We start from the raw sequence: 17,239 nt of genomic DNA on the forward strand, positions 1-17,239 counted from the left end.
ATATATATGCAAGTTGATATCTGTGATAAAATTGTATGTGTATACATGTATGTCTATTCCCTGAATAAATCGATACTAATTCTATTAGAAAGACCCTGTCTGAGGTAATGACTAAAAGTAATTCTGCCCAATAGATAATTAAACGAAAATGCTTCAAAATTACCTCTTCCAAAGAAAAATAACGGTGAAAATATTAGATATAATCATTTTTGAATAGATATACTAGTCTTATTTTCATATCAATCAAAAACACGCTCTTTCAAGGGTTTTTCAATTTCTTTTGGGTAGTTTTAACAATCAGTGGTTTTCTGAATATTTTCAATATAATAAACCAGTCGTATCTTTCCAGGAAGTGGAAATTTGCCAATTATCAACTCAGAGAAAACGTTAGTTTTTGATGCTTTAATACAAGCAGGTTCTTTAAAGTGGTGTGATATCATTAATAAGATTATATTAGTACAGTTGTAACAGGCAATTCATTGAATTAAGGCAAATTGATAACCGGAGGTAGGCGGTATAGATGGATACCGAAAATAAGCTATTTTCGCGAAAATAAGATCGCGCTACGAAAATAAGATTTATTTTTGAAATAGTGCATTTATCTGTTGAAATAATTATGTAAGTTATATATTTATGCATTCTTTGCATGATTTCACAGCAAACTAAATTTTTAGAACCAAAAAAAATATATAAAAAAGTACAGTTTGAGCCGAAAATACATACGTACGAATATAGCTCAAATCGCCGTGTGAAAAAAGAAAACCCAGAAACAAAGACTACTGTCTACTGTATATAGAATATATGTACGAAAATAAAATCTATACAGCTAGTACTCTACGAAAATAAGATCTGTAAGTATGAAAATTATGTACATACGAAAATAAGGTTATACGAAAACAAGATCTCTTAGTAAATAATACCTGTATGAAAATAATATATGTATGAAAATACTTATACTTGCACGAAAATAGGATCCAATTGAAAATCATGATGATCTATACGAAAATAAGATCTGTAAACAATTAAAACCCTTATGAATTGATATTTGTACGAAAACAAGATCTAATTGAAAATATGATTTTTGCCAAAATAAGATATATATACGAAAATGAGCTATATTAAAAATACCTTCATGAAAATACTATATGTGCGAAAATAAGATCCTATTGAAAATGTGATCTATACGAAAATAAGATCTATAAAAAAATTACTGTATGAATTGATATATCTGCACGAAAATAAGATCTCTGCAAACATAAAATCTGTATGAAAATAATGTTTTCAACTAAGATTTTTACAAATATTTTATAAGGTCTGTGAATATGAAATACGAAAATGATACAAATGTATGTGTATGAACATAATATCTGTTTCAGAATGATACGAAAAAATGATCAAAATCTGTAAATAATAGGATATCTAGCTATATGAAAATAAAATATCAATATGGAAATGATTTATACCAAAATAAAAGATAATTTAAAATACGTGTAATATAAAAATAATATCTATATTTAGTAAAAGATCAGTATATAGCTTTGTTGCTTTAGTGCTTTAATAAGATAATGCACGGACAAGATGAGAAGGAAAAAATTATACAACGTATGACACGTGCACATGGCTGTCGGCAGCAATCAATGCGCTAATACGATGATTGGATTATTGGATTTTCGCACACGATCTTATTAATGCCCATCATTAAAGGTGTTTATTGGCGATTTATCACAGTCACCAATCATATCAAAATATAGAATGATGTCTTAATTTTTTTTACAGATTTTGTTATCATACAGATATATAAAGATATTATTTTTATTTCACAGATCTTACATTTGTAAAAATCTTGTCGAATACAAACATTATTTTCATACAAATCTTATTTTCGTATAGATTTATTTTCAATAGGATCTTATTTTCGTAAATATAGTATTTCCATACAGGTTTTATATTCAAATAATTATCAATTCATACAGATTTTAATTGGTTTTACAGACCTTATTTACTAATAGAACTTATTTTCGTAACCTTATTTTCGTATTTACATTATTTTCATACAGCTTTTGTTTCCTTACAGATCTTTTTTTCGTAGAGTACTGTTTAGATTTTATTTTCGTATGGTACACATTCTTATATAGATTTAGATCCTATTTTCGTAGTCGTTGTTTCAGGTTATTTTTGCACTTGTTTTTTCTTATATTTTGATACTTTTTTCACCACAAACATTTCTTATCTTATAAGAGAACATTCTTAAAATTTATTTGCAAAATCATTAAAAATAAAGTTAATACTATTTTTAATATAAGTTATGAACCATGTAAATCTTATATAGCCTATATTTTGGTTATATGTTCATGCGTTCTTTCTATACTAAATTTGGAATATTTACGTACCGATTTATATGTATTTACCATGTTTGCCGCACAGACGTCTAATATTTCATTACAAAACATTTCATTCTTTATTATTTCATTCATACAAATCATTTGATAACACCAAAAAATACGTTTTAATACATTATATCAAAGATAAATCTTATTTTTGTAGACCTGATCTTATTTTCGCTTTACACGGCAACTTGGAGAGCTTGGTCGCTTTCCTTTATCTGTTATCTGTAAAGAACGTGCTCTTAAATACTGGTTAAATATAATGAAATATCCAGGGTCATTAGTACATACAATATTTTTGGAACAATGTGCTTTGTTACCTTATAATACCATGTCTACTTGGTCATCGTCTGTTAAAAAACAACTTGATAGTCTTGGATATAGCTACTTATGGAATTCTATAAACCTTGATATGAATTATTTGCCAATGTTAAAAAAACAAAGGCTGCGTGATCAGTACTTTCAAACATGGAATGATACAATAATGAATCAATCTAAGTTATATTATTATAGAAAATTCAAATGTGAGTTTAAATATGAAAAGTATCTAGATATTGTTACAAATGAGCATCAAAGAAAAGAATTGTCTCGTTTTAGACTCTGTTCCCATCTTCTTGAAATTGAAAGTGGTAGATTTGCAGGTATTGATCGAAACCTACGAACTTGTAAACTTTGTTCACTTAATGTTGAATCTGAATATCATTTTTTGTTATGCTGTCCACTCTATAGAAACCTTCGTCGAAAATATGATGTTAATTATTCTTTTCCATGCATTAATAAATTTACTAGATTATTGTCTTCAAATAATAATAGAACTATTAGGAATATTGCCAAATTTGTATTTTATGCTATGCATTTGAGAAATGAAAAACTTGCAATTATTGCTGCTTCTTAGGTTCTTGTTTTATAACTGTATTGTATTATTGTATTTATGTTAAATGTAAATTGTATTATCTGGGCCATCCTTTTGTATATTGTAAATGGCCAAAGTTATATTGTATATGCCGATTTGCCAATAAACTGAAACTGATATTTTGGGCTCAAACTTCACATTTTATAATATTTTGTTTTGTTTCTGAAATTTATTATTTCATTCATACTAATCAATTATTAACAACAAAAATACGTTTTAATACATTATATCAAAGATAAATCTTTTATTTTCGTAGACCCGATCTTATTTTCGCTTTATACGGCAATTTGAGCCATTTTCATACGATGGTATTTTGGGCTCAAACTTCACATTTTATAATATTTTTTTTGTTTCTGAAATTTATTATTTCATTCATACAATTCAATTATTAACAACAAAAAATACGTTTTTAATACATTATATCAAATATAAATCTTATTTTCGAAGACCCGATCTTATTTTCGCTTTACACGGCAATTTGAGCTATTTTTGCACGATAGTATTTTCGGCTCAAACTTCACTTTTTTAAATTTTTTTTTTTGGTTCTGAAATTTTATTTGCTGTTAAATCATTCAATGAATGCATAAATATATATTTTACATAATTATTTCAACAGATAAATGCACTATTTCAAAAATAAATCTTATTTTCGTAGCCGATCTTATTTTCGCGAAAATAGCTTATTTTCGGTATCCATCTATACCCGGAGGTAGGTCATTATCCTTCACCTGTTCACTGATTTGACTGAATCACTCGGTATTACAAATTAAAGGGATCTGTCATTAATTATGATTTTACCCTGTATTATTTTTTCAATATAGTTATGTTTCTTTACAAAATCACTCAGATTTTTTCCAGGGTTAGTGTTATGGGTTAGGATGAGGGAATAGAGTTAGGATTTTAAAAACACTGATTCTGCTAGAGACAGATTCTAAAAGTGCTCCCCAATGTTAACATTCATGTTTTCTTTTCAAAATTATTTGGTTGTTTCTAATATTCAACAGTATTGTCCATTATCATGTCTAGGACTTTGTGACAATTATTGAGAGTTATGCCCCATCCATAAAAGTTTTATATAGAGTTTTTTACCTGTAAATACTTCAAATATTTATATTGTCAATGTATCTAAAATTGCGTTGTATATACCTGTAGGATACCTGTAGGATGATTCTGGGCTCTGATGGAAGGACCAAACCCTTTTTAAGCCCCTCTTCTTTTGACAATCTTTCACTACTTCTTCTTATTGGTCTCATCACTTCTATGTTTAAACATATACACTTATACCCATTTCTGTTCACATAGTCCTAATTATAAGACCTATACGTAACCTATTTCATATTTATCATTCATTAATCTGATATTTTACATTTTTCATTTTCCATGTTACGTTAGGTCTTAACAGATCTTTGCAAAATCGTGTAGCAAAAAAATTGACATTAGACATCGATTTAGATCTAATGAATTTAAACAATTAAAACAGCGTGTATTTACATTAATTTTGACCTATTTATGAACAAAACTAAAAAATAAATACCTTTAAACAAAATAATTGAACTGTCACAACCGAAAAGTCATGATTAAATCCTCTCATTTAATTAAATTCTTTGTACAGCTGATATACAAATGGCCGCCATACAGTGCGCGAAATCTGATTGGCTAATTCAAATGCAAGCGTTTAAATGAGTCCAGAAGTTTCTAACGGAATATTTTTTCAACGAAATAATTGCCCATGCACCGTCAGTGTGTTCAAATATATTTTTCCGTTCAAAAAATTGGAATCAATCTGTAAAACGCTTTACTTAACCAGTATGGCCGATGAGCGAAATAGACTGATATTTATATTTTATTTTTAATTGATAAGTACATTGTTTTAAAGTTTTTGTTAATGATAGACCATGCAATTGAAAGAACAGAAGATAAGCTTTTGAATAAAGCTTGAAAGGCAAGTCAACAGACATTTTTTTAATTTTTCAAAATGCTACGCGTTTTTGAGCAATAACTATTAGACGGCTTGACCAACATAAAACTATAACAAGCCTGTAACGTCTAATCTATTGGACTACTGTTCACACTGCTGTATAATACACCCATAAACACTTTTCATATGAACTACGTATATAACCGAGGTATATCGAGTGAAAAACGTACGAGTTGTTTCCCTTATCTTCGAGTAAAATTTGTATCTCTTACGCTAAAACAATACAAATTAAGCCATTTTTAAACCGCTAGTAATAGTATGTTGTGATTAAATGTCGGATTTTAAAATTATTACATCAATGGAAAGCTTGGGATCTTAGCATTGTCACAGACTCACAGTATATAATTTTACATATCTTTTGACACCAAAGTATTTAAATTAACTGTGAAACCTACCATATGTCAGCCCATTTTACATACAATTTATACAGTAAGATACGCAACCTGTTATCGTTACTCGAAAACCTAATGATAAGAATAGCCTGTTGTCTGCTAGTTGTGGAAAGTGTTTATCGGTGTATGATTAACATCATAATTTTTCAATAGATAACATTTTAAACTTTATATGGAGTGTCTCTGGTCCAGTGTTGGTCTAGCTTTATTTTAAATTCATAAACACTTTTTGAGTCTACTATATTTTTTGGCAAATTATTCCATGTTTTAATTACATGTCTTGAAAACTGATGTAGGCAATGAGTTGTTCTACTACGAGGCAATGCTAGTTTTAAATTATGTCCCCTTGTTGATGCCGAATAACTAAAAAAAATTTCAAAAACACAGTCATGTATTGATGTAAGCCTTTAAATTTCACTGATTTTGTTTACACTTGGATAATCTCGTAAAATCTCGTCGCACATGCCTGACAATGGCGCACTATTTCTTGCAAAATGTTTCAACATCTGTTTCATGTTTCAAACCATCACAGATCACATAAAAATGGGCAGTTTATTGTTTATTTTCTAATAGGTATAAAAAAAACATGTTTTTAATTAAGCCCAAATATCTACCTTATAAGTAATCAATTTTTATTAACTAAGAAAAGTTTGTCAAACAATTCCCACTTTCAAAAATTTCTTCAAGATGTGGAGGTCAATCAGCCATGCTTTATTTCCCCCAAAACAAGGCTATGAAGATTATCATTATATCTATTGATTGATTTTGGATACCAATATCAGATAATGCAAAAGTTTCATTTCCTACACATGTTTAGATTAAAATGTGCAAGCAGTTGACCTACTTGAATCTTTTACCAGAAATGAGGGTCATAAGGGGAGATGAAAATCGAATTCATCCGCTATTTTAGGTTTTTACTACTTCTTACATGTTTACAAAATAAAACTTTAAATAAGAAAAAAATCAACATTATTCAGAAAAATTGATATTTTTCCGTTTAAAGTGACTGGAATTTTTGTCATGTGAACTGATTTGACCTACAATGACATAATTGTAGTTGTCCGCGAATTAACATACAGTTGCAATATGGCGGCTGTCATGACAGACGCTTATTGTGTCGCCTTGAAAAGGTGACATATAGGGGTTACTTTTGTCGGCGGTGTCGGCGGCGGCGGCGTCTGTGTCGGCGTCGTTGTCGTTGTCGGTGTCGGCGTCGGCGTCCGCTAAAGCTTGTCCGGAGCATAACTCAGTCACTATAAGTCTGATTGACTTCAAACTTGGTATGCATGCTTCTTTCAATAACCCGAAGTGCAGTGCACAAGGACCGGTACTCTGCAGTTCTTATTTTTTGAGTTATTGCCCTTTGTTAATTTTCATACTTTAATTTTGTCCGGGCCATTTCTCTTCAACTAAAAAAGCTATGGACTTGAAACTTCACAGGATGATAGATCTCATTAAGAAGAAATGCAGTGCACAAGAACCAGTACTCTGCACTTCCTAATTTTTGAGTTATTGCCCTTTGTTAATTTTCATACTTTATTTTTGTCCGGGCCATTTCTCCTAATGTATAAAAGCCATGGACTTGAAACTTCATAGGATGATAGGTCTCATTAAGAAGAAGTGCAGTGCACAAGAACTGGTACTCTGCATTTCTTACTTTTTGAGTTATTGCCCTTTGTTTATTTTCATACTTAATATTTGTCCAAGCCATTTCTCTGAAAGTATAAAAATTATGGACTTGAAACTTCATAGGATGATAGATTTCATTAAAAAGAAGTGCAGTGCATAAGAACTGATACTCAGCATTTCTTATTTTTGAGTTATTGCCCTTTGTTGCTTTTCTTACTTTATTTTTGTCCTGGTCATTTTTCCTCAAGTATGAAAGCTATGGACTTGAAACATCATAGAATGATAGATCTTATTGATAAGAAGTGCAGTGTTCAGAAACTGCTGCTCTGCACTTATTATTTTTTTAGTTATTGCCCTTTGTTATTTTTCATATTTCATTTTTGTCCTGGCCATTTCCCCTAAACTACATTGTTCACAAGGCGACACATCCGACTCGCGGAGTTCTAGTTATTTAAAGTTACCACTCACGTAACCACTGACAAATACGAGTGTAAGTTGGTGAAACTTGAACTGACTTGAAATTGAAAAAGGCCAAATGTAATCATACATTATGTGCATAATTTATTATATATCCACATTATTTCTCACGTATGTGCCAAATACTGCGAATATATATCAGTCAAGGATATATTTATGTTAAATTTGAAAATAATTGAAGTCGATGAACAAATCAATGACAAGTTTACAGTTTTCACTTTTTACGAAAATGTCAAAGTCATCATTAAAGGATGAAACTCGTCTATTACCATATTGAATGTAAACAATCAATTTAAATACTGAACTCACTAACTCTGCAGATTTTAGTATTAATTTTTTAAACTAAAAGAGCAATTTTAAATACCAATGAATTTATGTACTGACCAAAAATAGACCTGATTATAATATAGACCTGAGTAATGGCAGTGTAAATCATGCAAACTAAATTTTATCTACACTGGATTTCCCCACACACTTTAAGATTTTCAACACCAGTGCGATTTAATTTAAGAATGAGATACACATGATAACTGAAATATGTCAACTGAATTTTCAGCTGGATGTAGGGGCTCAAAACTGGATTTTTTATTGACAGGAATTTCAATGTGTCTCAACTATAATATAGTTATTGTCATTGTATATATACATATGTTAACATTAACATTCTAATTTCTATGTAATAAATATTAAATCTAAATACGCGTTGCTCTTAAAAATTATCTAGGGCCCTGCTTATAGCATCTTCCCATATGAAAGATATCAGAGATCCTTTGTTTTTTTATTATCATTCTTTATTTGCATATAAGCAGGGTCTTTCAAATAGATTCTATTTGAAAGACCCTTATATAAGCATTACATTTTTGCTTATTATTCATAGTGCTGCTGCATTGCTAATGTTCTCTATTTTCGTATCTAATTTTAGATCATGCTGAGGATAATGAGTTGACACAAGATTTCAGGATGGTATTTTTGGCTGTAGTGCTTGGTGCAGCAGTGCTTTGCTGCAGTGTTTTACTTGTGTTTGGGTGTGTTTGTCACCTTTTCAAGCGTCATGGGTTTACAGTGCGTATTATTTTACTGTAATTTTTTGATTTTGATTAAATATTACTTTTTTAGTTAAAACACAAGCAGTAATCATGATTGAATTAATGGTCTTTTTAAGTAGAAATAGATCTTGAGTGAAAAACTTCATGAAATCACTTACCTGCATGTATTTAAAAGTACTTTATGACAATTTTTTTTTAAAGATTCAAAATAAAGCAAGATGATTATTATGTGATAAAAGTTCTTATATCATTTCACAAAATAACACATAACACAAAAATTGAAATGCATCTGAAATAATACCACACTGCATGGGATTCGAACCACAGGTTAAAGTCAAACTAAAACAACACTTTAGATAACTTAGCCAAGTAATCAATGCCCAGAAGAAGGTATCAGAAGTTTGTATTTACAGTTAGCGCAGTTGGTGTGCATTCATACATAACAAAGAAATGACTGTTGTTTTTTTCTTCTATGTTTAGAACTTTGAAGATGAAGAAAGTGTGCGAGATGTTTCCATGTATCCAACTAATGAAAGTGTTCATGATAGTTCAAATGTAACCTTTGAACCATTACCTGATATATTGGCAAAAACATTAAGCAGTCGAGCTCTGCGGCCCAGAATTACCTGCACAGACAAAGAGAAACAATCAGCTGCTGCCAAGCTAGTCAGTGAGTGCTTACAAAAAAGTTTAATTCATTCATTTATTTATTGGCAATCAGCAATACAGTTGCCTTTGGCCATTTACAAACAAACAAAAAACTTATGGCAAAGACTATTATATACATAACTAACATATTCAAATAATGAAGTACAATATACGATCAGAAGACAGGTAAACTTTCAAGGGTATTTTGACGTAAACACAATGCTTCTTTTATATACTTAGCTAGATTAAACATATATTTTTTACTTTTATTTGACATCAATGCATTGAACTTTTGTAAAGTTGGCCATGAACACTGGCCCAAATATTTTGATCTAATACTACTGTAACGTGAGCAACACATAACAAAATGATATTCTGACTCTACTGCATTTTGGTTACATAGTTTGCACAATCTATTACTTCTTTCAATATTATTATATCTTCCTAATTCTATATCTAAACTATGAGAGCACAATCTTAAGCATGTCAAATGCTGCCTTAGCTTATCATTCAATATAACATCCAAGTACTTTTCAAAACAAAATTCAGTTTTATATTTGCAATAACAATCTAATTTTGACATAGAATTAATATTTAAACTCCATTCTTGAATAAATTGATCTTGTATTCTAGATTTTATCAAAAGGTAATAATTAACCCTAGGATCAAATGTCAACCTTATATCTGAAAAACCTAAATGATCTATAATAGAATTCATTCTACTAGCCCAACTAGAGGTACTTACATTATTACATAAATCATTAAACATTTGATAAATAGGTAAATCATTACTTTTCATAATTTTCAACCAAAATTTAATGCTTCTTTCTTTACATATAACTGACAGAGGCACTCGGCCGAGTTCACCATATACCGCATATGTAGGAGTTTGTTTCTTCACGCCTAATATATATTTACAAAATCGAATATGTAATTTATCTACCTCTTTATAATTATAAGCACCCCAAACTTCACATCCATACGTTAATATAGGGACAATCATAGTATCAAAAAGAGATAACTTGGTACGAATATCTAGACTAACATTATCAAAAACGTTTAAAAGATTATTATACGCCCTAAGATGATGATTCATTATGATATAAAGCAATTCTATTTGCAATACTGAAAATTACTACGATGTTTCCATCAATTGTAAACAGGCATAGAGCTGATAAATCTATTAAAATTAAATCAGGTAAACATATAATTGTGATGCATAGAAATGGTCTTTATTTTGAACAGGAATGAAACTGTGAAGTATTATTGATTGTTTAGAATTGAGTAAATAACAAAGATAATAAATAAGGCATATTTATATAAAATTGTTTTTCTCTAGTTACTCATTTATAAAAAAATCTTGTTTGTTCTTTTGAATAAAACAATATTTTTGAATACATATTACCCTAAGCCAACAGATCAATTTGTTGCATGTTATTATATCCCAATATGTGACAAGTTACCACTAGCCTATTGATGTATGATTGTATTCTGATACCAAGTGTTGTTACAGGGTGCTGTTGTTTGTCGGAAATGCAAGTGTTTAATAAGACCAATTATAATTATGGTAAAATATAAGAAGTAAAATGAAACGTAGTATTATTATTCCCGTCCAGAGATAGGGAAGAATAACAAGATATAGGATTATCTCTATGATGAGTTGCATAAATACATTTATTTGGGTATTTTCCCTTGAATTAAAATTTTTTGAAAGACAAGATGCTGATATTATGTACTATATTACAATCACTTATTTGGAATGTAGGCTGTGATTGGTGACTATTGCAGATGTTTTATTTTTATAAAAAAATATCCTTTGTGCCTTTTGATTTTAAGCTTTAAATTGATTAGAAACACTTACCATATATATTTTTATGTGATTATATTGTGTGTATATATTAATTGCACGTTAACAAGAAAAAATACATTTGTATTCAAATGTTAGTCTAGAAAATAAAGTTTTGTTCTTTATACTATGTTAAAAGTTAAAACTGTTTTTAAATTATTGTACAATTTTTTTTTTCTTCTTTCAGCAATTTATAAAACATTTCCAAGGAATCAACTTTTGTATATTAAGGAGATTGGACTTGGATGGTTTGGACAGGTAACTCTATCCATGTTATTGATATATGATTATAAGAAAAACTATATATTTTTATTGACATTAATCAGATTTTTCAACACTTAAAATACCGCCTCCGTGGTCGAGGGGTTAGAGTCGATGACTTCTAATCCAGTTACCTCTCTGGTATGGTTTTGATAGTTAAGCTCGGAGGAAGGTAGTCTAGTACTGGTGTAACTCTCCAGGAACGGTGGTTAGGAAACTACCCGCTTATATGACTGCAATACTGTTAGGAAAAGGCGTAAAAATGAAACAAACAAACAAAAAAACAACACGAAAAAGGGAAAACTTCTAAAAAGTCATTACATCATTGCTATCATAACCCCATGACATGAATTTATAATTAAATATTGATTATTTGCAGCTACTGATAGTTGAATTAGATATTGGTATAATTCCTAATATGCAATTATTTTGATAGGTTCTTCAAGGAAGTGCAGAGAATATTTTACCAGACAGTCGACACATCAAGGTTGTTGTTAAAATTCTGAAAGATGATGCCACAGCCAATGAAAAGGCTCTATTTCTGGAAGAAGTTGCGCCTTACAGGTTTGTAAAGAATTTTTTTTTTTCAAATATATATTTTATATATATTTTCCATGTAGGTCAGTAGTGAAATTCACATTATATCAAAATAGGATATTGTGTCCATCCAAGTACAAAATTCAGCTTTTATCAACTCATGAAATTTCATAGAAGGTTAATCTGTAGTACCTAGATTGTACATTTGTCATACATATAAAATGTCAAATCAGACATAATTTATATATGACTTGCAACTAAACATATAGATTAAAAGTAATTCACTTAGAATGTTGCACAATAACTCTATATGTATTTTTAGCTCGACTATTCGATAAGAATAAGTAGAGCTATTGCAGTCACGTCGGCGTCTGCGTAACCACTTATGTTAAAGTTTTTGTAATAGTTCAAATATTTTCAAAGTCCATTGACATATGGCTTTGAAACTTTGCACACTTGTTCACCATCATGACCCCAACCAGTAGACAGGAGGAGGTAACTCTATCAAGCATTTTGACAGAATTATGCCCCTTTTTCGACTTAGAATTTACGTTAAAGTTTTTGTAATAGTTCAAATATTTTCAAAGTCCATTGACATATGGCTTTGAAACTTTGCACACTTGTTCACCATCATGACCCCAACCTGTAGACAGGAGGAGGTAACTCTATCAAGCATTTTGACAGAATTATGCCCCTTTTTCGACTTAGAATTTACGTTAAAGTTTTTGTAATAGTTCAAATATTTTCAAAGTCCATTGACATATGGCTTTGAAACTTTGCACACTTGTTCAACATCATGACCCCAACCTGTAGACAGGAGGAGGTAACCCTATCAAGCATTTTGACAGAATTATGCCCCTTTTTCGACGTAGAATTTATGTTAAAGTTTTTGTAATAGTTCAAATATTTTCAAAGTCCATTGACATATGGCTTTGAAACTTTGCACACTTGTTCAACATCATGACCCCAATCTGTAAACAGTAGGAGGTAACTCTATCAAGCATTTTGACAGAATTAAGCCCCTTTTTCGACTTAGAATTTACGTTAAAGTTTTTGTAATAGTTCAAATATTTTCAAAGTCCATTGACATATGGCTTTGAAACTTTGCACACTTGTTCACCATCATGACCCCAACCTGTAAACAGGAGGAGGTAACTGTATCAAGCATTTTTTTTACTATCAAGCACTAAGAATAGTCGAGCGTTGCTGTCCTACCGACAGCTCTTGTTGTTATTATTGCTATGGTGTTACACAGTAAATTAATATTTTATATTGACATTTATTTCAGGGATTTGGACCACCCAAACATCATAAAACTTTTGGGACAATGTACAGAGACCACACCATTCTTAACAATAGCAGAATATCCTCCAATGGTATTTATGTTCCATAACATAATTTAATTATTTGAATTTATTTGATCATTATATTTATATATGATATACTGGGAGAGCAAACCTTCTAACATAAGCTTTGCTATCTTGTGTCACACTTTTAGTTTTTTGTACCACCCCATTTCAATTCCTATTAAGATACTACTGTGAAATATTTGTTGATAATAATCATCCCAACTTCCATGCAAGAGGACATAACTCAGTCTTGTATAGTAACAAAATTATGCCCCTTTTTTACTTGGAATTTCGGGTATTTTTTTTTGGTACCATACTTTATCCTTTAGATGTTGCCTTGAAACTTTGAAGTTCATAATTGAATGAGTCATAAATCTTTGTCACATATCACACAGCTTGAGTTACATAGTTTGGAAACTTTCAAGGTTTTGTAAAAGATGTTGTAGTTAATCACAGATACAATTACAATTTATTCTGTTTAAAATTCTTAATTAAATGAAAAATAATTCATTACAGGGAGATCTTAAATCATACTTATTGACCAACAAGACAGGACCATTTATACAGTTAGCTATAGATGCTGCCAAAGCACTGTCCTATATGCACAAACATTCCTATATACACCAGTAAGTACTGTTTATTATCATCTAGATAAGAATTTAAGTTATTTAAAGAAGTATATACAAGTGACCTTGGTATAATTTGGAATTTGAAATGTTTGAAGATGATATAAATAGTCAACATTCTGTGAACTAAATAAGAAATTAATGATATGAACAACAGGTCATCTGGTTGTAATTTGTTTATGCATTATTGCCCATTCCTTCATAAAACCAGTATGCATTAACTGAAAAGAAAACATGCATTTACAAATAAAATGATTGCTAGTTGTTGTTGTAATGTTAATATGCATGACTCAGGCTGTAATGTATTGAAGGGATTCTGCAGATGTGAATGCATGAAAAGAAGTGCATTAACCCTCGTGTATAAGACATTTTTTATTATTAGTCCCCTACCGGTTTACCGGAGGGGACTTTAGGTTTACCCTCCGTCCGTCTGTCCATCCGTCAGTCCGTCCGTCCACAAAACTGGATCCCGCGATAACGCAAAAATTACTGAAAATATTTTGATGATATGATATATGGATAGATTGCAGTATGGAGATTATGCACGTCTTTTTCTTTTCTTCCTATGTTGAAAATTCTGGTTGCTATGGCAACAAATAGACTGAAAATATGGCAAATTTTACACATAACCTGGATCCAGTGATAACGCAAAAAGTACTGAAAATATTTTTATGAAACTTGAAATATGGGTAGATGGCAGTCTGGAGATTATGCACATTCTTTTCTTTTCTTCCTATGTTGAAAATTCTGGTTGCTATGGCAACAAATAGACTGAATTTCAAGATTTCTGATTCTAGTTTTTACGTTTTTTCACTATAAGTTCTTTATTTCTTAAGGTATTTTCTTCAAACTTTAAATATAAGTTTCTAGTCATCAACCACATCATATGTGACAAGGTTTACAACTCTAGCACAAAATTTATCAGAATTTCCTCCCTTGAACTTAGAATTTTCATGAAAAAAATATTGTTTTTTTTAACTTTCTTTTACTTCAAATTCAAAATAAACATTCATTATCAACACCTTCATTACTAATTGTTCTTTGTTACACTCACATCGTGTATGACGTCTTGCATCTTTATTTCAAGAGTTATCTCCTTTTTAAGAATTTTGCTTTTAAAAATGTTATATTTTGATAACAGGGATGTTTAAAAAAATAACTTTAGAGTGTCCTTCAGTCCATCTGTCTGTCTGTACATAAAAACTGTTTCCTGTGATCACTTTTAAAGAACTTTTTCAACAAATTTACTTAAAATAGAGACATAAGTGAATGGCCAATGGCCCTTCAGAATGTTGCTGGGGTTCTAACCGGTAGGGGACTTATGGATTGCTTGCAATACTATGATAATTGCTTGTTTTTCAGTGATTTTGCTGCTAGAAACTGTCTGTTGATGTCAGATTTAACGCTCAAAGTTGGTGATTATGGCATTGGAGAGGACTTGTACAGGGTAAAATCATTACAATTGTCTGGTGGTTTTGCATTTGTAGAATTTTGTTACTGAAACTGTTAGAGACTCACTATTTATACAGACAATTTATCATATAAATATTTTATGAAGTAAAATGAGCTAATTAAACTCTCTTGAATCAGAATTATTTGAGAGATGTGAAATAGAATTCATCCAAGGTTTACTGTTGCTGATGACACACAGTTATACAAAACATGTTAAACAGAATATCATAATCTAGAAAATTTAACAAGCAAAATGCTGTACTTTTTACTTCTTTTGTATATTTAAAGAAACACTATTTGTCAGCTTCGTTGTAGGGTCTAGGTATTGAAACATCTAAAAAACACATTTGTCTAAAAAGAAAATTGCAAAATTTTATAATGTATTGTAAAAGCATTTTTTATCGAGGATATTATTACATATGATTATAATTACAGGAAGATTATTATGACACTGGGAGAGATTTGTTGCCAATACGCTGGATGTCTCCAGAGTCTCTCGAAGTTAAACAAGGTGTATGGCAGCTCAAAGAGTTCACTATACAATCTAATGTCTGGTCTGTTCAACGTTTATAAATCCATTTATTGCTTGCTTGTTTTAAAATATAAATAAATATATTTTAGCATTGAAAATAGGTTTTAATTTTCACTTTTTTTATCCCTCTCTGAAATTAATGGAATTTGATAGAAGTTACTTTAAATCTGTGTAGAAAAATTGAGTTAGCTTTTTCTGGTTAGAATTTTTATGCAATGGTGGCCAGGAAGAGAATTATTTACAGGAAAAAAAACATATATTCCTCAAGTTATTTTGCAGTTTTTATGCCACCGCAGCATCTGCGATGCGGTGGCATATAGCGATTCACCTGTGTGTGTGTTTGTTTGTGTGTGTGTGTGATATATAGATTATATAGTGAACTTAAAAAATCTTCTTGTGAAAAACCACTAGTCCAATTTCAACCAAACTTGGCAGGATTGATCCTTGGGTGAAGGCCTTCCAAAGTTGTTCAAAGAATTTCATTCCATGCAGAATTCTGGTTGCCATGGCAACCAAAAGGAATTATAAGAATAAATTTAAAAAATCTTCTTGTAAAGACCCAAAAGGCCTAGAGCTTAGATATTTTGCATAAGGCATTGTCTGGTAGACCTCTACCAAGATTGTTCAAATTATAGCCCTGGGGTCCAAATCGGCCCCGCCCCGGGGGTTATTGATTTTCACTATATGTACATATAGTAAAAACTTAAAATACCTTCTTGTCTGAAGGTACCAGGCTTAGAGGTTTGATATTTGGTATGTGTTATTATCTATAGGTACTCTACCAAAGTTGTTCAAATTTTGCCTCTAGTGTCAAAATTAGCCCTGCCCCGGGGGTCATAGGTTTTCCTCATATGTATATAGTAAAGACTAAAAAATCATCTCTAAATTGACAAAGGCTAGAGGTTAGATATTTTGCATGAAACATCATGTAGTGAACCTCTAGCAAGATTGTTCAAATTATAGCCCTGGGGTCAAAATTGGCCCCACCCCCGGGGGTCATTGATTTTCACTATGTACATATAGTAAAAAATTAAAAAATCTTATTGTCTGAAGGTACAAGGCTTAGAGCTTTGATATTTGGTATATGATATCATCTATAGGTACTCTACCAAAGTTGTTCAAATTTTGCCTTTAGTGTCAAAACTAGCCCTGCCCGGGGTCATAGGTTT

General features: G+C 30.6%; 1 protein-coding gene across 6 annotated transcripts in view; it reads left to right on the plus strand.

Moving 5' to 3' along the window:
* The first annotated feature begins 311 nt into the window (after positions 1–311).
* Positions 312–17,239, plus strand: part of LOC132720198 (serine/threonine-protein kinase LMTK1-like) — a 28,885-nt gene continuing 11,957 nt past the window's right edge. For 5 of the 6 annotated variants that reach the window (XM_060704254.1, XM_060704258.1, XM_060704256.1 and 2 more), the window contains exons 1-9: positions 341–507; positions 8,696–8,835; positions 9,300–9,489; positions 11,501–11,571; positions 12,011–12,138; positions 13,400–13,487; positions 13,977–14,086; positions 15,449–15,533; positions 15,974–16,092. In XM_060704254.1, coding sequence (XP_060560237.1) covers positions 8,734–8,835; positions 9,300–9,489; positions 11,501–11,571; positions 12,011–12,138; positions 13,400–13,487; positions 13,977–14,086; positions 15,449–15,533; positions 15,974–16,092 — 893 coding nt within the window. In that variant the 5' untranslated portion in view covers positions 341–507; positions 8,696–8,733. Of the gene's footprint in view, positions 508–8,695; positions 8,836–9,299; positions 9,490–11,500; positions 11,572–12,010; positions 12,139–13,399; positions 13,488–13,976; positions 14,087–15,448; positions 15,534–15,973; positions 16,093–17,239 lie in introns of all 6 variants that reach the window. The other variant, XM_060704255.1, reaches the window with a different exon arrangement.

Source organism: Ruditapes philippinarum, unplaced genomic scaffold (assembly GCF_026571515.1).
Source record: "Ruditapes philippinarum isolate M1 unplaced genomic scaffold, ASM2657151v2 ctg812_1_1_1_1, whole genome shotgun sequence".
Lineage (NCBI taxonomy): Eukaryota > Metazoa > Mollusca > Bivalvia > Venerida > Veneridae > Ruditapes > Ruditapes philippinarum.